General features: G+C 38.7%; 1 protein-coding gene across 2 annotated transcripts in view; it reads right to left on the bottom strand.

The window, feature by feature from the left end:
• Positions 1–1,492: 1,492 nt before the first annotated feature.
• LOC107855396 overlaps positions 1,493–20,502 on the bottom strand; it is a 39,360-nt gene continuing 20,350 nt past the window's right edge. The window contains exons 10-28 of one of the 2 annotated variants that reach the window (XR_001670246.2): positions 20,091–20,111; positions 19,923–20,018; positions 19,695–19,815; positions 19,414–19,593; positions 19,091–19,287; positions 16,633–16,904; positions 15,761–15,862; positions 12,658–12,834; positions 12,359–12,547; positions 9,980–10,221; positions 9,741–9,887; positions 5,990–6,203; positions 5,477–5,602; positions 5,253–5,396; positions 5,002–5,073; positions 4,748–4,927; positions 4,437–4,496; positions 1,860–2,168; positions 1,493–1,764 (exon numbers count right to left, since the gene is read on the bottom strand). Coding sequence is in view for 1 of the 2 variants with exons in the window: in XM_016700394.2 (XP_016555880.2) it covers positions 2,094–2,168; positions 4,437–4,496; positions 4,748–4,927; positions 5,002–5,073; positions 5,253–5,396; positions 5,477–5,602; positions 5,990–6,203; positions 9,741–9,887; positions 9,980–10,221; positions 12,359–12,547; positions 12,658–12,834; positions 15,761–15,862; positions 16,633–16,904; positions 19,091–19,287; positions 19,414–19,593; positions 19,695–19,815; positions 19,923–20,018; positions 20,091–20,111 (2,615 nt within the window). In the remaining variant the exon portion in view is untranslated. Of the gene's footprint in view, positions 2,169–4,436; positions 4,497–4,747; positions 4,928–5,001; positions 5,074–5,252; positions 5,397–5,476; positions 5,603–5,989; positions 6,204–9,740; positions 9,888–9,979; positions 10,222–12,358; positions 12,548–12,657; positions 12,835–15,760; positions 15,863–16,632; positions 16,905–19,090; positions 19,288–19,413; positions 19,594–19,694; positions 19,816–19,922; positions 20,019–20,090; positions 20,112–20,502 lie in introns of both variants that reach the window. The other variant, XM_016700394.2, reaches the window with a different exon arrangement.

Consider the following 20,502-nt stretch of genomic DNA (forward strand, 5'->3'; position numbering starts at 1 on the left):
GGGGAAAAGAAACAGTTGGTCCTATTTCACGAAACTCAATTTAGGCCCAGTCCATCAGCCCATCAACTCAATTTAGGCCCAGTTCATCAGCCCATTAACAATTTAGGCCCAGTCCATCGGCCCATCAACCCATGACCCGACCCGCTTTCCCAAGACCGTTAACTATGCGGAATTTCGGTATTTTTCCATTTTGTTTTTGTTTTTAACTACACACTTCTGTCTCTCTCTCTCTCTCCTGTGTCCGTAATATCTATTTTTTTTTCTCTCTCTAACCCATAAGAACAACTTCAATCAAAATTGTCAAATGCTAAACTCACTGGATTCCAATTTCAGATCTTTTAAATTCACATATTTTATAGTACCTCAGAATTATCAATTTGGTATGCACTTATTAGTGTTGTGCGTAAATTTGTGTTTTATTTATGGGCATGCCGTTACTCTCACTTTTAAAATGCTTGGAATTTATAAGCGATTTTGTTTGTTTTTGATAATTGTGCTGTCCTTTTCGTGCACCTCAACTAATTCCACTTTATACTTAGCTTTTTCCTGTGCTTATAATTTGGGATTGAGATGCAGTTGATTTATTAATTGTAATGAATCCTCTCAACAATGAGCCTAAAGTAGAGCGTAATGAATGTATAGATTCATACATCCAACCCATCTAACTTGGATTCAGGGTAATTCTTGATTGACTGGCTGACAAGTTGTTAGGCTTTGACTTTGATATTTTAAATTTGTCCAAAAATATAAAAGGGGATTTTGACTTTGATGCAAAGTTTCCTCCTTTATGTTTGTATCCTCTTAACATGTAGAGTGTCTGCAGATTCTCCATATCGCGCTCCTTCAAGTTTTCAGGGACCATCTTCTCTTCTGAGGCCAGTGGTTTACACAGGGATAGATAATGAACCCTTCTTGGACATCAGAAAAAATTGAGCCATCCTAGTGAATTAATCACCCACTGACAAGGAAGCTGATCTTGAAAATGTTCAGAGTGAATCAGCTCATGGAAGCTGCCAGCCCTTTTAGGCTAATTCAACGCTGTGCTTCGGATGACAGTTTAGACAGTGACGCTGTTACTATACCTGCCAAGACTGATACTGGGAAATCACCAATATCTTCAGTTAAACCTTCAAATTTTGTTGCCAAAGATGACCAAGAATCTTTTGGTGCTTTAAATGTTGAGGATTCCATTGATTATGATGATAATGGAAATAGATTATCCTGGAAGAGTGAAATAATCACTGCCCCTGAAGGACCTCAATCGGAAAATGTTTTCGGCATTAATGATGATGACAGTTTCGATTTGCTTAGGAAAGATGCTAAGGATAAATCTCCTACCCGGAAGGTTGATGAGTTTGGGAGACTGGTTAGGGAGGGGGGGTCAGTGACAGTGAGTGATTCTGATGATGATTCACCAAGGTATAAGCAGAGACATGGAAAAAGAGGAAGAAGCCGGAGCAGAAGTTGTAATTGCATATTAATTCACATAAGAGGATCAAAAACACATCACAGCATTTGCATTTCCCAGAAAACTAAAAATTCCTAATCATCAGCAATGTATATACATGGTATAAACTCTATATTGAGATGACAGAAAAATGAACCAACACCATACACAAGAATGAACACATGACAAACCATGCTTCCACTTGCCATAAAAAGAAGCCCAATGTGACCAAACAGGAAAGATTTCATGATAATTACACACCCTAAAGGAATACTACTGTCCAAAAATTGCTCTTGCTAGTTGTGAGATGGTGGTTCCTGGGCACAAACAGCAAATACAAATGCTAAATACATTGTGTATTTATGGTACACACTTAGAAGCTGTAGACTTTACCTACAAAGGGCATGCCTACCGTGCATATAGTCGTATCCGTTGGACCATCAGCTATGACAATGAAGGAGAAATAGAAGCTTCTCTGGTAAATACACGGAGCATATTCCCAGAAGCCATGCCCATTAGCTCAGATGATTACAGTGGAACCCATCAAACAAATTGATAAGGAAACTCTACATGCCATAGTTGTTTCAACCATTTGTGCAAAACAAGATTCTACTTACTGGACCTTGTGGTAATAAACAGTATGCTTTCAAGATTGATTGACATAGAGTACAGGGACAAGGCCAGCCATTTTCCCATCTCTTCCAGGGCGTTTTTTCTTGACCTGAAACAAGCTTGCACCATCAATGATCAAATAATCATCAGAGAAAGAGTGCACAGCCAAACTTTTGCAATAAACCCAGCAAATATATGGTCAAGTAATCAGATAATCTCATCAAGGGATCTTCCAAAGCAGATGTATATGTCACATACAAGCTGCCGGATAGAGTCCCCTTGACTTTACTCAGTGAAACACTTAAGAAGAACTGCAAACTGTGGTTCAGAAGTAATAGCAGATCAGTGAATTTTCAACATTTATTTGGAAAACGTGTCACTCCCTCCTTCCCAACTTTGTCTGGAATTGTTTGACTCGAAAAGGTTTAAGAAAAGACTTTTGACACAAGCTAAATATACATAAACAATTTAGTTTGACATCCAGTGGTGCCTACAACGAGCCATGTGAACGGCAAGGTGGACATGTACAAATGAACTAGCTCTAAATACAGAAAAGTGCTGGTCTTTTGGGGATAAAATGCACAGGGTGTTGAAATTTACTTTAGTTGCTGCAGTGATTTTTAAGCAAAATAAGTTGTCTAGTTTAGGATGAATTTGAATTTTAAATTCCTATTAGATAAAATAGTTTGTTGAGACATTTTAGTTTGTTTGAATTATGCAGTTTGTTATTGTAAGTTGGCTATTTAAAACCCTCCCTCCTATGCTTAGTAAAATTATTGAAAGCCATTTCAATACATTGAGAGCCAATTTTAATCCCTTTTTGCTTCCCTGACTTTTTTGAAAAAACAACACAGGGTGTCCGTGCCAAACAAAATGAAATGGAGCGAATAGCAAATATTGGGACTCAGACCATGCACCTACACCATTACCTTTGATTGATAATAGAGGATGAGTGCAGAGGACATGGACTATCTCGTAAATTAAATTTATAGATCTGATATTTTTTGGCAAACGCACCATAATTTGAACCATTTCCTTTAGCTTTAGATAAGTGAAATACACACATAAGCTCCAGGTGAGGCAGAGATTTACATATCTATTAGAGCATTCCGACCAAACGACGACATATTTAATATGTGAAACACGATAACACAACTTTACCGATCATGAGAAGATTAATGCAGTAACTAAAGTTATCACATTACCAGTATACTTATGCATGTTCATGTATCATAGGATTAAACATATAATGCAAAACCGAAAATGTATGAGAGATTGAAAAAATAAAAAGATACACGAAGTGTTCAAAATGTTTGCTGCACCCATGTCGTTCCGGTGTGGATGTGGGTGTGGGTGTGGAAGTGGGTATGGGTGTGGAAATGAGTTTGGGATCCACACCATATTTGATCAACCTATCTTGGGTGCTTTGAGACACCCAGGGTCAAGAAATTTAGGTTGATTGGGTATTTGGTTTGATTTTAGTTTATGATATACAAATTTTCATATCAAGTACTAGAACATTTCATTATTATAAAGTATAACCTATGATTAAAATATTAACACACACACACGTATATGTGTGTGTGTCTCTGTATATACATCACATTATTTTTTCATTTATATAATTGTTTGAATAGAAATAACTAGTTCCTGTTAGAAATTTAGAATAATCTGTCATCTATTATCACAATACTATATTCATAGCAATTTATAATTACGCAAGACATTTTCGCATTTAACTTAACTAACAAAAATGGATATAAATCATATCTGGTAGTAAACAAAAGTTATTTTTTAACAATCTTAAATAACTGTCACATAGTTATTTTATTTTATTTTGATAAAGGTAAATTATTATTCTTATATATTTATTAGCCGTATACTAACACCCGTATCCACATTCGGATCCATACCACCCAGAACCCAAAATTAATGTGATGACAAATCCGACCTCCAGATCCACACCCATATCGGATACCTCACCTGTATCCAAGCATCATAGATGTAACAGTTAAAAGTTCTTACTTCGTAACATAAAAAGAAACTTTTGCTTTTCTTACTTGTGGAGTATCACACTTACTAAAACGTGACAGAAGTATTACACCAGCCCTCATTCCTCCTAAACCGGTATGACAGATGCTCCACAAAAGGTCCTTTTAATTAGAAAGAACAGAGTATGATTGACATTCGGAAAAAGAGGATCTGGATCAATGTCACAGTGCAATGAAGATATCTGGTGCAAAGTATCTCCCTTGTAAAGAAAGTGATAAATGTGCACATGCAACTGAATGCTATAATGACACAAATAAGCTTAATCACATTAGATGCATGACTGCAAAGAAGAGTGGCTTTACAGTATCCAATAGGAATTACTTACGTAGAACCAGCCATCTACTTCATACTCAATTTCCAATTCTTCCCCCGCTGTCAGATTTAGCTGCAGATCAGAAAATCGAAACTTTAATTAGCCTTGACATCACCAGTGAACACAACGAACCAAGATACAATGAAGTAGAATTAGCTCAACATTCCAACATCAGAATACATGTTAATGGGTATAATTTCTAGCTAGCAAGAAAAGCGACACATATGGTGTCTTCATGCTTGCTACATGTACCACCACAAAGGATAATTAGATCATTAACTAGTCTTTCCAGGGAGAACATCTAGTAGTCATGGTAGACCTACCTCATCATCTCCACCAGCCGTGAAGTCATAAAGTGCTGTACCAGACTGTGGGTTGCTGGAAGAAACTCGCTCCTCTTCGTGGGATCCAAAACTGTGAGAACCAGAACCAGCCAAGGGATTCTCAAATGACTCATATCTTTCTCTAATAGGTGATGAATATGGTGGAGGCTCTTCTCTTATCTGCAAATTCCTTCAATAAAAGATTGCATCTCACACGACGGAAGACATGAAATTGGCAGGCTAGGAGGACTTACCGGGGAGCCCAAACCATCGTATGACGAGCCACTGTAGGAATTATTATTATATCGGCTCCCACCAGATTTCCCCTGTCATAGGCAACAATGACCCTTTATATACTAACACGGACAGAAAAGAAAGGAACCCAGAATGAAATACAACGATGGAGTCACCTTTCAAAACTAGAAGCAATACAATTGGAGTAACACAGATTCTTTTTCTCCCAGCGCACTAATATTAAAGCAGACTTAAAATGCTAACTACATACCTTGGATTGTGAAGGCCCGTAAGTAGATGGCTTAGAACTGAATAACGACGGGTAGTTCATTCCACCAAAGTGGGACGATATGGATGTCTCGACTGACCCTACTGAGTCTGGAGAGGAAGACCCTGACGATCGCCCATCATCTTCCTGCAGCCACCAATGGTATAAAGCTATCATTCGTACGGTGTTAGGGTAAAAGAAAGCAGCAGAGACTCAAGAATTATTACCTCCATTTCCGACGATTCTAAAAGAGTTTTCGCCCACATATCATCATAACTCATGGAAGGTCTAGAAATAATGTTCTCCTCAACATCAGGAGCATCAGTACCAGCACCAGCAAGAAACTCATTAACCTGGGGAAGAGAGAGCTTTTTAACAAGCATAAAAAAATTCCTACAGCAGGGGCTAAATGGAAGGATAGTACAAAAACAGATACAATTCAAAACATAACACCAAACAAATTCAGATACAATTCAAAACATACTTGAGACATCTGGAGAACAGAATTCCGCAAAATAATGTAACTATACAATAAATAGCATATTCCCTATCCAACATGTCATGCCAACTCAATGTCTACAGATTCGTTTCAGAAGTGTCCAAGCTACATATGACATAGAGAACTGAGAAGTTACGAGCATGTTTCTTTAGTTTGATTCATTAAGCTGTACAATTTGACAGCCAGAAAGGAAAGGTGGAGGGACCAGTTTACAGGTTTGATACATCACTCAAAAACATACCCTGTTAATTGCAGGTGCATTGTTCAAGCTATCATCACCAAGATTTGCAGCCCAGAAGTTCACAAGGTCATCATCAATTGTTTCAGGCTCAGCAGCTTTTGTATTGGTAGTCTCATACATAAGATCAGAGATCCCTGTGGCTACAGCCGGATCGCTGAGTCCAGTTGATGCACTTATATTATGCCGAGTGCGGTAGACATCGATTAGCTTTGCGCTGTTCAATATGTAAAATTTATTCGGCACATTGTACAAAATTTTGAAGAGTCTAAGCACAGTAACCATCATATTAGCTCGTAAAAGATGGAAAAGAATATATTGAAGATGACAAAGACAATGCAACACCAAAAATGGGAATAATTGGACGAAACGCAAGAAAAGAGAGGTTTCGTCCAACTTGGGATCATGAATAAATATTTCGTTTTTTATTAGTAAGACTTCATTTTCATGTTACCTTCGCCAACTGCTCTAGCCCAGAGTCAGTTGGTATGATGTACCATTTCCCCAGCAAGTGAAATCATCAGAAGGACTCGTGTCTTACCATTGTGCATTGAGGAGTCACATCCCCAAACATTTGCAAGTTCTAGAGAAGCTTTTTTTTCCCTTGCAAGAGTGGTAAGGGCTCCAACATGGTCGTCAGATAACACAAGGCTACTAAAGTTGCTCCTAAGTTGTCTAAAAGGATATATTTCTTTTATATTGTGTTCCCCAACAATGAAATACTTTTTAACAAGGTAAAATTAGGAATCCCCAGAAGTGAAGCAGGCAATAAAGTCCACAAGCTACCATGAGGAGAAGAGTCCAATGCTTCGATAGGGGCCACCCATCCTGTGCATACTAATTAAGGTTACAAGGATATATTTCTTTTACATTATCTTCCCCCACAATGAGATACTTTTTAACAAGTTAGCACTGGGAACCCCAAATGTGAAGCAGGATCTAGAGACCACAAGGCTACCTTGAAGAGAAGAGCCTTCAATAGGTGGTCACTCATTCTGTGCATACTACGACATAGTTCATTCAGTATACACCACATTTTCTTAAATTAAAAATTGTAGGTACTTGTCTGTAACCTATACATGTGTGGGTTCTAGAATATAGAATTCGTTAATTTAACTTGTGTAAATACTTTAATATGCCAGATATTCAATTAATTAATTATATTTGAATTTAACACTATTTTCATATATCCACAACTCAATTACTGTAGACGTTTTAAGGTTTAAGATTGAGGAGGTCAGAGAGGCGATTCTCAAGATGTGGAGGGGTAGGGCGATAGGACCTGATGAGATTCCGGTGGATTTTTGGAAGTATGCTGGTGGGGCAGGTTTAAGGGCATTTTCAAGACTGCGAAAATGTCCGAGGCTTGGAGATGGAGTACGATGATTCCGTTATATAAACAAGGATGACATTCAGAGTAGCAACAACTACAACAACTACAAGGGTATTAAGCTATTGAGTCACACTATGAAGATTTGGGAGCGGGTGGTTGAGCAGAGGTTGAGGAGGATCGTGTCTATTTCGGAGAATTAGTTTGGATTTATGCCCGGTCGCTCGACGGCAGAGGCAATTCACCTGGTGAGGAGATTGGCTGAAGAGGGAAAGGAAGAGGGACTTACACATTGTGTTCATCGACCTGGATAAGGCATATGACAAAGTCTCTAGGGAGGTTCTTTGGAGATGCTTGGAGGTGAGAGAGGTCCTGGTGGCGTATATTAGATCTATTAAGAACATGTATGATGGAGTGAAGACTCGGGTGAGGACGGCATAAGGAGACTCAGAGCATTTTCCTGTCGAGATAAGGTTGCATCAGGGATCGACTCTTAGTCCATTCTTATTTGCGTTGGTGATGGATGTGGTGATGTGGAGTATTCAAGGTGAGGTGCCTTGGTGTATGCTATTTGTGGATGATGTAGTGTTGATTGATGAGACGCGGGGGTATGTGAATGATAAATTGGAGGTTTAGAGTCTAAAGGGTTCAGGTTGAGTAGGTCCAAGACGGAGTATATGGAATGCAAGTTTGAGGACTTGAGGCAGGAGGACGAGGGGTAGTGAGGTTGGATTCTCAGGTTGTTTGTAAGAGGGATAGTTTTAAGTATCTTAAGTCTATGATTCAGAGAAATGGAGGATATCTCCAAATGTATTGGGGCAGGTTGGATGAAGTGGAGGCTCGCTTCGGGAGTGTTGTGAGATAGGAAGGTGCTCCTTAAGCTTAAAAGACAAATTCTACAGAGTGGCAGTCCATCCGACCATACTGTACGGAGCGGAGTGTTGGCCAGTCAAGAACTCCCACATTCAAAAATTGAAGGTGGCGAAAATGAAAATGTTGCGTTGGATGTGCGGACTTACTAGAGGGGATAGAGTTAGGAATGAGATTATCCGGGAGAAGGTGGAAGTGGCTTCGGTGGAGGACAAGATGCGGGAAGTGAGGCTAAGATGGTTTGGGCATGTGATGTGGAGGCGCACAAATGCTCCAGTTTGTAGGTGTAAAAGGCTAGCTCTGGATGGTTTCAGGAGGGATAGAGGTAGGCCGAAGAAATACTGGAGGGAGGTGATTAGACATAACACGGAGCAATTACAGCTTACTAAGGACATAATCCTAGATAGGAAGGTGTGGAGTTCGCGGATAAGGGTAGAAGGCTAGTGTGTGTGGGTGAGTCGTAGCAAGTAGCTAGGAGAGCTTTGGTGTATCCGGGTTAGTAATCCTAGGACTGTGTCCATAAGTAGGAGCAGCTAGTTAGGAGAATTTGGGTGTGGTGGGAATTTTTGTTTTATGAGTATATGGTATTACTATGTGGGTGTCTTATTTCTTATTTTTGTTATGTCATCCATTCTGTTTCATGTTTCATTATGAACGTGTTTGCTATTTTTATCTTGAGCCGAGGGTCTATCGGAAACAGCCTCTCTACTTCTTCGGAGGTAGCGGTATGGACTATGTACATTTTACCCTCCCCAGACCCCACTTGATGGGAATACACTGGGTTTGTTTTTGTTGTTCATATATCCACAACAACAACAACAACAACATACCCAGTGAAATCCCACAAGTGAGATCTGGGGAGGGTAGAGTGTACAAGACTTTACCACTGCCTCATGGAGGTATTTTCATATAGCCACAATTTTATATAATTTTTATTTCAATTTTATACCAGTACATGGAACTAACATCCTATCCCATGATAGGTAAAATGATTTGACCTGCATCTCCACCTCCTAAAACCAGTGCTGTCAAAGACTCATTTGAAGCGCACTTACGCCCTGAAGTGAGGCACAAAACATGTTGAGTGCTTCGTCTCGCCTAGAGAGCACTGTAGTGTCATCATAAAGGATCTAACGCATACTTTTCCTTGCCAATGAGTGTAATCTGAAGAGGAGGCACTTAACATTGATATTTCACTTTGTCATAATTTTTTTCAATTTCTTTGACCATATATTAACGATCATGCTAATAATTATTAGTGGGATTACACTGGGTATGTTGTTGTTGTTGCTGCTTATAATTATTAGTCCTGGACTAATAATTCATAGTTGGATTATTTTCTCCCTTTGTGCCCTCTTCATTAAAGCCCACGCTTTATTTGCGTCTTGCGCTTAAAGCCTCAACAAACCTTACAGTTTTTTTGTGCTTTTTGCCAGTGATAACACTGTAAACAAGTGAACTGATGTTGGCACTCTCTCACTTCTGCATAGATTTAAAGAAAACTCATTGTATACTAAAACTACAATGGTGAGCAAGAACATAAGAATAATGTACCTTGTTGGCCCTAAAGGAAGATACTTTGATCTTGGAACATAACAGAACAGAGAAACGAGATCCAAGAGCCTCTCATGAGTTTCATATAATTTCTTTAGCTCCTCATCCGTCCATTCTTTTTTTGCATTATCATGGTTGCGCATCTCCCTAAAAGTTCAAGCACATTATTAATGAGCACTACATGTTGCACCTTACATAAGGTTCATTAGTGTTGAAATGAGCCAGAATAGTGTACTTACTTTATTATTTCATCCTGTGCAGAATACATTTCATCAAGGACCTTCAACATAGGACTGATTAAAGATCCAAGGCCAGTACCACTGGCTCCCTGGTCCTCTCCATTGCTTATATGCATATCTGAGAACTGAGACTGTACACCACCCTGGGCTAAGGCATGTAAAAATTCATATATCTGTAACCTATACGGTTCACCAGATCGAATTGCAATAGTTGTAAGAGCCTGGGCAGCAATTATGCGAACCTGAAATTTAACAGTAGTAAGAAGGGAAACCACGCAACACTCAATAATAAGCATTCTTTGAATATAAAACACTAAATGAAGTCTATACTGGGTATATTGTTGTTATTGTTCTAATACACTCAATGATATGTATTGACAATACTATGAAACATTTATAGTTGGATTTATAAGTAGAACTAACTAAACTATACTCAAATATGTGTATTCCACATTTGCAAGAAACAAAAGATGAGTAAACACCTCCACCTACTAATAGGAGAAAGAAGGACTCTTCTGAGAGGCCTATACTTTTTCAGGGGACAAAAACTTGGACATTCATAGTCAACCTGACCAATTTTAGAATGGATTTTCTCCAGAACACCGCCAAAAGTGTCAAAACACAAAGGCAGCTTAAATTCTCAACTTCAGCAACAGGAAAGGAAACTCAAAATACTCAAATAAGATCTAAACAAAGTATTCCCAGTTTCTAAATTACACAGAGAGGTTGGTTGGACACAATTTTAGGATGGATTTGTCCCTGAACACTGCCTATGGTACAGAACACAAAGGCAGCTCATTTTCATATTGACGCAGAGACAGAGCCTATGGTACAGAACACAAAGGCAGCTCATTTTCATATTGACGCAGAGACAGACACTCTAGCTACTCACCATTTATAATATCATAAATAAAATGGCTCTTAATATTGTGAGGTCCTCTTAATAAAATGGCTTAGGAGATTCAACATCGAGAAGCAAGCTTTATAGAAACGGGTCATCAGTTGAGCAATTGGGACACTGGAGTAACAAACCAGTCCGAACATCATATGGAGTTGGCAATTGGAAATCCATTAGGAATCTTTGGGAGGTGTTTGTAGCAAACACAGGTTTCAAGATGGAAAGGAAGGAGAATTTCATTCTGGAATGATGACTGGCTTAGGCATGGAGCACTGAAGACCCTTTCCCTGCTTTATTTATCCTCTCATCTTCACCTTATGCCACAATAGAAGAATCTTGGAGCTCCCAGGGTTGGAACTTATCTTCAGAAGGCTTCTTAATGACTGGGAAGTTACTAGTTACTGAATTCCTAAGAATGTTACAAGGCTTTACAGGATTAAATGGAAAGGAAGCAGCCATTCAAAATTCACAGTCAGAACAGCATACAACTATCAATCATCTACAGGGTCAGTCAAGCACCTCCTGGCCCTGGAAACAGATTTGAAAGATCAAAGCACCATTCAAAGTTGTCCCTTTTTCATGGCAACTTATAAGAAAAGCTTGCCATACAGGAAATTATTCAGAGAAGAGGCTTTCAACTCGGTCCTAGATGCTTTCTATATCAACAGGAAGTTGAAAACAATGACCATATATTTCTACACTGAGTTATTACTATCCAACTCTGACAACTCTTTGTAGAATTAGCTGGAACTATCTGGTGAAGCATACGGATACTTTTGGCCCGATATGCAGCTGGGACAGTATAAGGGGAAGGACATATCACAAGGAATGGTGGAAAATCGCTCTAGCTTTTCTATGGTGGACAATTCGGAAGGAGAGGAAAGCAAGATGTTTTGAAGGCAAGAGGAGACCAACCTCAAAAATCAAGAGTACATACATTTTTCTTTTTCATTTTGGTGTAAAGAACAATTTGTAGATAATGCAGAACCATTGATAGACCTTTTTGATTCTTTGTAAGAATTACAGGGGTTTGTACTTGTAAATATTAGATGCCAGCCCTGTTTTAGGTGCTGACAAATATAACAATTACCATTCTCAAAAAATATTGTGAGGGTAGTCAAAACAAGATAAACACAATGTCCCATTTTATTTAGCCTAGTTATAATCTAGAAAGTCGAAAAATATGTCTTTGATCATGATTTGTTCAATTATTTCTTGTGTTTGTAATCATTTTCCGTGTACTCTTCAAATCCATGGTTTTATATTTTAAAAAACAAAATAATCAATGACAGACAAAGAACTGATCTCGTCGCCCCTAGTTAAAAAATTTGGGAAGAAGGGAGAAATAAAAGTTCTCGTACTTTTCATGTTCACAGCTAACAACAAGCACTTACAACCAATAACCAAATGCATAAATCATGTATGGAATAAATCAAAGCTTGCCAAACAAGAAGAACGAATTGAGGGCTTAAAACTTCTACCTCCCAGCTTCCATTGAGAGCACACCGTTGGAGCCGAGTCAGAGCACCAGAGAGAGTAGGGTTACGAGAACTGGCAGCAGCAACCATCTTATCTGCATCTAACATCATCAATGCTGTACCCGGAGGGGTTGCTGACTCCCAAGCATACTCAGAGGCAGCATAATTTGCATTTTCTCCAAGGAACCAAACCTTCAAGCATGCATAACCCATTCAGAAAAATAAATGCAGCCATTATAGATAGTTGTTAGGTACCTGGTAACTCAGCTATCAACAAATTAATTTGTAGGTGAAATTCTTACTGCTGCTTGGACCATTCTCTGCAATGCCAGAGCAGACCTTGGATCGGAAGCAGATATACTATCAACTGAGGTAAGTCCAGACATTGATCCAGGTTGTGGAGGCGGCAAATCCAGAACTATAGTAACTGCTTCCAGTGCGGTATGTTTTCCATCTGGACCAGCTCCAACAAGACAGGTCTAGCAATAATAGTACAAATTAGATTAGCATGTATGTTTGCCAGATGAACCAGCAAAATGGCAAAACTTGAAAAAATGCCATAAGGTTACACGGGGAAATAAGAAAATGGAAATCTTCAAGGCAACGCAAAAATGAGAGGTCAATAATTCCAAGCATCATAGAGCACTGTATTTCAGATATAACAAGATCAAGTTAACGCATCGAGAGAGAGAAAAGAGGATACTGCACTGGCTGATGAAAATAGCCTCCCCCGGAGTATAATCACATAACAATGCCAATAGCATTGATGATTACAAAAGAGAAACCTAACATTCATGATCGCAAATATGGAAAACTAAGGCCAGTTTCTAGTCACACATGCGCACACTGATCTACAGATTGAAAACCTTTTTTGGGGCACATTTTATCATTTTTTTTGGAGATTGATGAGCAGATCTGATGTAGCGAAAGATGCTAAACAGATTGAGGGCACACCTGGAGTGGGAGAGACCAGGCGCAATAGGCTGAAGTGGGCCTGGAGAAGAGAGAAAGAGAGAGAGAGTAGGTTCAACGATAATAAGCCTGGAATGAAGTTAGTGGCTCGTTGGACTGAATTTAGAGAGATGAGGAAGACCTAGAGCGGCTTGATGGGCTAAGTTGAGGGAAAGAAATCCAAGGCAATACAGTAGGTAGATAGAAGACGGTTTGTGAGATGGGCTTACCAAAGTTTAGGTCTAATATTGCGTTAAGAAGAATGGAATTCAAGCCTAACTCATCATCAAAAGCTAGCTCATAAGATGAGGATTGCTCAAGAGCACACAAGGAGATTGCAGTACATTTCCTCAACCAACATCGGTAGTGTCATTAAAGCCATCACTTAAGCAATGCGACGAGATTGTTATCGCTTCTTGGGTGAAGTCATGCAGTTCAGACAAGTGTATGCTTCAACAATGAAGTCAAAATGATCGCAGCGAGAAGCAGTAGGTTCTCTAACTCTTACTTTGAGGAGTTGGAACAATATTAGCAAAAATTATTCATTGGATTGGATTACATAGCATTATTATAATATTGGATTCTGAAATAAACTATTTCAATTGCAATTCGAATATTGTATTACAAAATTTAGATGTGGCTGGTATTTTTAGTTTGTTGGTAAATTGGGCACTTCACTTCAAAGAAACACCTACTTCATTTCTCACTTTTCACTTCAATCCCATGGATCTTGTCGCATTTTTGTGATTATCCTTTTAAATACTGAATGTAGGATATTCCTACGACCCTTCACATGCCCGGCGTTAAACATCTGAAGCATGGATAACACAGCACGAGGACCCAACATTGAGCAACCCAGGATAGGGACAAGTCTGAGTTTGATACCATGTTAACAAAGGACCTTGTACCTAACTCAATCCCAAAAAGCTAGATCATGTGGTGGGGACTACCAAAGACCATATAAGGAGACAATATCCCATGCACTAAAGAATTTCTAAGATGTACAAAAACGAGTGTATCAAAGCATTAGACTTTTGGCAATTTCACTTTTCATATGAGCGTTGTTTAAAAAAAATGAAATAATAGAGGACCCAAAATTCACCCTCACTAGCTACTTGACCAAGCATATGATGGTAGAAGTGCAACCAGATGATAAAATACTTCATCATACCATGCTTAGAAGAATTTATAGATGCAGAATTTTCAAAAATGTATCAAACCAATGCGGCAGAAGGTCCCGTTTAAGGGCACCAAGATCATTGACACTAAATAGAACTTACGTTGTAACAAAAAATATCACAATACTCCATTTTGAAAGTAGATGCAACAAATATGAACACTCATACTAGAATTTACATGGCTTTTTTAATAACTGTGGTGTTCAGGCCAGCCTGCACGCACCTGATCAATTCCACTGGGTACCTGCCACCTCCCACCAGCAACCAAGTAACTGTGACCACCAAGGCTAGAATAGATGGGAAGAGATCACTTAGTGTTTGTCTATATAGGGGATTGAACCTGAGGTCGCATGATGTTCAACCCAACTTCATTGAACCACTAAACCACACCCTTGGGTGCTTTTAGAATTTATATGTTAGCAATATTTGTGGTTATCAAGGTAACAACACTGCGGCATATACAAATTTGATCCATCGGCAAACTATTTCTTAATTGGGAGATAATAACTACAGAGAATTGATAAATATATCAATGACCACCAAGAACTCACAGATTCAAAAGATGAAAGTTGCTGAAATGAGGATGTTGCGATGGATATATGGGCATACTAGAAGAGATAGGATTAAAGAAGATAACCGAGATAAGGTGGGGATGACTTTGGCGGAAGATAAGATGCAGGAAATGAGGTTGAGATGGTTCGAGCATGTGATGAGGAGATGCATGGATGCCCCAGCACGGAGGTGTGCCCGTGTGAGAGGTTGGCTATGGATGAATACAAGAGAAGTAGAGGTAGACCAAAGAACTATTATGGGAAGTGATTAGGCAGGACATGGTGCAGTTGCAGCTTACCGAGGACATGACCTTATATAAGAAGGTGTGAAAGGACACGAATTAGGATTGACGATTAGTAGGTAGGAGTGCATTGTCTTGCCCTTTGTAGTTGTAGGACAACTCTTCTACTTTTTTGTTCTTTTATTTCTTTTACTATCTATTGTTTCATGTAGTTCAATTGTAGTATTATTTTGTTGTAGTAATGTTCTGCTACTATTGGTTGTTTTTGTACTACCTATCGTCTCTTGTGCTTCTATTACGTCTTTTTCTACATTATTTTTGTTTTGAGCAAGGGGTTTATCGAAAACAGTATGTTGTTGTTGTTATATCCCTGACCAGCAAACGACTCGCCGAAATATTCTGAGATGTTGGGGAAGAAAGAACCAAAGTGTTAATTAAGCAAAGAAAAATCAACTTCACGTGTAGTTATGGCAGTGAGCTTACTTTCCATAGCAGTTGTAGCACATCAGCATCTATCTTTCCAGGAACTTTGGTGGCAAAAATTCTGGCGATCTCTAGAAGGGTTACCGCCATATCAGGAGTAGCCTAACAAACAAAGCAAAATGAAAGTTGGATATGTGAGCTTTAGGGACTGACAATCTACAATGATACCAAAAACACAATTTACGCATCTATAGACCATAGCATGGAAAGTCATGAGCTTAAACTTTCATTTACCCTTCTCTTTGTTTCTCTTATTTGTTGCATGGACACAGATGCCAGATTCTTTTCACATGAGCCAAAATTAAGATCAAAAGAAATGCATCTTGACAAGGTAAGCATAAGAAAACCTCACACTAAAATAACTTAAAATAAGGCCTACTTAACTACAGTAGAACTTGAATAAACTAACCTCTCTCCACAAATGGCTGGACAAAACAACGCATCTCTACCATCCACAACAGACTAGGAACACATAATAGGAGAAAATGATCTCACACTTCCATAAAAGAACAATGAACACTTCAATATACGAAATATCCAGTGTAGAACAAATATTCGCTTAAGCATCTTTCTAGTTCTTAGTTCTTACATGACGTTGTCTTTAATCAAGGAACAAAAGTACCAATTCTTTATCTTTTCTCAGGTGGTGAGAAGAAAAGCATTATGATGGAAAAGAAAAAGGGGCATAATAGGAATAAGAATGTCGACATATCTCATCACACAAGAAGAAACCAAAAAGTCCAAGGCTCCAAAGTGAAATACAGAATAACACTACTTAAAGGACAAGATAATAGAGGATGATCATTTTAACCAGTTTACAAGGACAACTAGCCAAAAATGCAAAGGATACGCCTTTCCCAGGCTTTAAGTACCTTGAAACGAGCATGAAGCGTTAGCAATATATCATTCACTAACGGTGCTGGCCAAGCTGGATCTGACAGTTCTGATGCGATGATGGATTCTAATTCATCAAAGGACTCGTGAGGGCTTTGCATCCATATCAGTGCTTTTATTACCATTGCACGAACATAAACACATTCACAAGCAACAGTTGTCCTCACCACCTCCATTAAAGATGCTAATAAACTTGCAATCGTATCTTTGGCAGCAGTGGCATTGGATAATGAGGAAACTCGGCGTATGCCTAACCAAATAGGAAAATTTGGAAGAATCAGAGAGGTAACAGTTCTGGATCTAACAAAGAAAAGACGAAGGCCATAGAAGAATTAAAGCTAGACACCAACCATAGTACAAGATTAGCAACCATAGTACAAGAAAACACTGAGCAATTCCAACTAAAATAAAGCCAAGTAAAAGCTAGTCTTTACAGAATTATAACAGCAGCAGGTCATCCACAAAGAAAATCATCTCTAAAAAAGCAGAATCTAGACGTTAACAGAAATTATTATAAAGGCATAAAATAGATAATTGAACTTGTCATGAAAGATATTAAAGATCAAGGAAAAGGACAATGATCCAATATTACAGGACAAATGCGCACTTGCAGGAGTTGACAATGCAAACCAAAACCAAGCATCTTCATAAACAAATGCACTCTCAGCTAACCTCGTGTGAATTCTTTTTTTTTTTTTTTTTGAAATAGAAAACATTGTGCGGATTCGGTTGAAGACATAACTAAATAAAAATAGTAGTGTGATCTTCTGCTAGCTTAAGCTTTTTAATAAGATGGCCATACATTTTAACATGGTGCCAGAGCAGGAAAAGGTCCTAGATTCGCCGCCACCTATCACCAAAAAGAATTTCCATGTGCCTCAACAATTTAAAAGAACAAGGCCAGCATGTGTGAAAGCGTGGCAGAGACATAAAAGTGTGCTCTCTGACAGCTAAAGCTTTTAGATGAGATGGTCACACACTTTCCCAGATTCTAAGATATTGTAAATCTTCACAGACAACTTTTTCTTCATTTGAATCTAAGTACATATTATGTCTTTTAATGTATTCAATCATCGTGTCACATGCACATACATCTATTTGAAGGTCTACCACATGACCATGACCAAACCATATCAGGCAATCGTTTCTCATTTTTTGTGTGCTACTTAGACCTATCGGATATGATCATTTCTAGTCTCGTCAAATCTTGTATGACCTGATATTCATCTTATATTCGGAACTTTACCACATATATTGCCCTTAGATGCCCAACATTTACGCACCCAAGGGTGTGCCCTACTGGTTCAATGAAGTTGGGATAAGCACCATGAGGTCTCAGGTTCAATTCCCAGTAGAGACAAACACTAGGTCTTTTCTTCCCATCTGTTCTAGCCTTGGTGGACAGAGTTACCTGGTACCTGTTGCTGGTGGGAGGTGACAGGTATCCCGTGGATTTAGTCGAGGTGCGCGCAAGCTGGCCCGGACACCACGGTTATCAAAAAAAAAAAAAAAAAAAGATGTCCAACATTTACTCTCATGTAGCATTGCTTGTTTAACAACCATTTATAAAACTTACATTTTACTTTGATAACTATGCTACTATGGCATAATACTCACGTAATCCTCCTCCATTTTTCTCATATTATTTTGGTTAGGTGTGTTACATATCCACCTATGACCCATAATGTCATTCTCTTGAAATACTGAGCCTAGATACATGTATTGTTCGCAATCCTGTGTAATCACCTCAAATTCAATCTCTGATTGTATCTATATGTGTCGCGCATGTACTATGTCTTGCTTCTACTCATCTTAAATTCTTACTCTCTAGAATGGTTCTGCATGGTTCTACTTATCCTAAACTCTTACTATCTAGAGTGCTTCTGCATAGTTCAAGCTCTTAGTCGACTCCCTCACTAGTTTCATCAATTAACAAATTATTGTTTGCAAATATTATGCACAATGGAACTCTATCTTGCAAAAATATTTGTTAACTCATACATAACTAGAGTAAATAAGTAAAGGCTCAAGACAAATCCCTGCTGTGAACCCTGGTTATGAGGAACTCATTTATACCTCCTCCCATGGTCCTCACATTTGTGACGGTTCCTACATATATATTTTAGGCGTTCTCCAAAACCGGAAACTCTCTGGATCTCACACTTTCTCTCTCCATATGACCCAAAATGCAAATTTCATATATTAGACCAAATGTGATATGTGTACTATAGTTTGAGACATTGACAAAAATCATTTACACTACATACGAGCAATTCTTAAACTCTTTCAACAGGCATGTCTTTTTCAAAAATACAGTATCACAACCTTCCACAAATATTAGATGGATAGATAAATAGATATATATATATATATATATATAGAGAGAGAGAGAGAGAGAGAGAAGTTATAGTTAAAAAGCTAATTAATTTTCATTACCTTCAGGATGAGAGGTTTCATTATGATCTTGATCATATGAGTCATTATTTTCAGGAACTGTATTCACATAAGCTCCCTCATTAATATCTTGTAAGCCCAAAGCAAAAGCTGCCGCACGACTTTTGCCCATTTCTTGCACCACCCGAGCTGCTGCATGAAGTACAGGCCGAGAGAAACTGCGGAACGAACTCTCTAACCTGTCAAAATGAAGGGAGTTAGCTGACCAATTCATCAAGAGAAAGTTTAGAATGGCTTGGTTTTGTTTGGTTTGGAGGTATGGTGGGGTGAGGTTGGCAAGAGAGCAAAAGGACAAGCTTGAAGACCTCCTCATCACAAGTTTGATCAGAGGTTGAGGACGCCTCGTCTTTGAAGACTTGTCTTTGGAGGACTTTGAAGGAGTGGCATCCTTTGATTCAGAATTTAAGTCTTTAGCTGAAGGTGCTTCTGGAAGCTTGAGAATTTCTCTGGTCAGTCTGTACCATCCAGCGGCTCGTTCCTCAGTCCTGTAGAGTCCAAAAGTCCACAGAAAATTAAATGTTCAATCTTATAAATTAGGCAGTCATCTGTGAAATTAGGAAAAGAGAAGTTCTGTAGATGAAGCTACCTCTCAGCATTATCAACTTTACCCAGCACACAAAGGATAGCCTCAAAACAAACTCTTTCACTAGGATCAAGAAGCAGCTGATACAGCACCGAATTGAACTGAGCCTTGATGTCTGGCCTTTCTGCACACACCATATGGAACTCACCAGCAATCAGCCTAATTATCGACTCCCAGTACCCAAACAGAAAAGGAACGTGCTTGCTAAGACTACATTTCAAACAGACATACCATCTAATGACCGAGCTCTGGATATACTGTGGCACAGCCTGGCAAGTGCAACTCTAGCAAGAACATCATGCATATGGAGTACATCTTGTAGAGCCCCTAATTCAAACATATTCTGATAGTATTAACGGCTAATAAATGACTACAATCAGAGATATAAAACAAACTTACCACCAGGCTGCACATGTTTCCCTACAAAGGACAAAAAAGCTATAGTCAAAAAATCAACTCACAACCATCTATCAGATACATCCACAAAGTAACTCCCCTTTTCTAATAAGGACATCCATCGAGAAACTCAACTTATTTCATGAATATACTATAACGATGCCCTTTCCCGAGGTCTTAGCAAAAGACACTACAGCAAAATAATCTTAACAACCAAATGTTAAAGCAATGCTACTTGGCAAGTGAAAACGCAAGAAAATAAATACAAAGGTATTGATCAAAAAGGAATATTAGTGCAGTTCGGAAACATAGTCCTACTTAAGGAGTCCACATACAGATCAATATAAACTCATGAAAGTTTGAAGATATCCCAGACGCCCAGAACTTTGCAATAGGTAGGCCTTTTCCTCGGCTT

The sequence above is a fragment of the Capsicum annuum genome, chromosome 6 (assembly GCF_002878395.1).
Source record: "Capsicum annuum cultivar UCD-10X-F1 chromosome 6, UCD10Xv1.1, whole genome shotgun sequence".
NCBI classification, from domain to species: domain Eukaryota; kingdom Viridiplantae; phylum Streptophyta; class Magnoliopsida; order Solanales; family Solanaceae; genus Capsicum; species Capsicum annuum.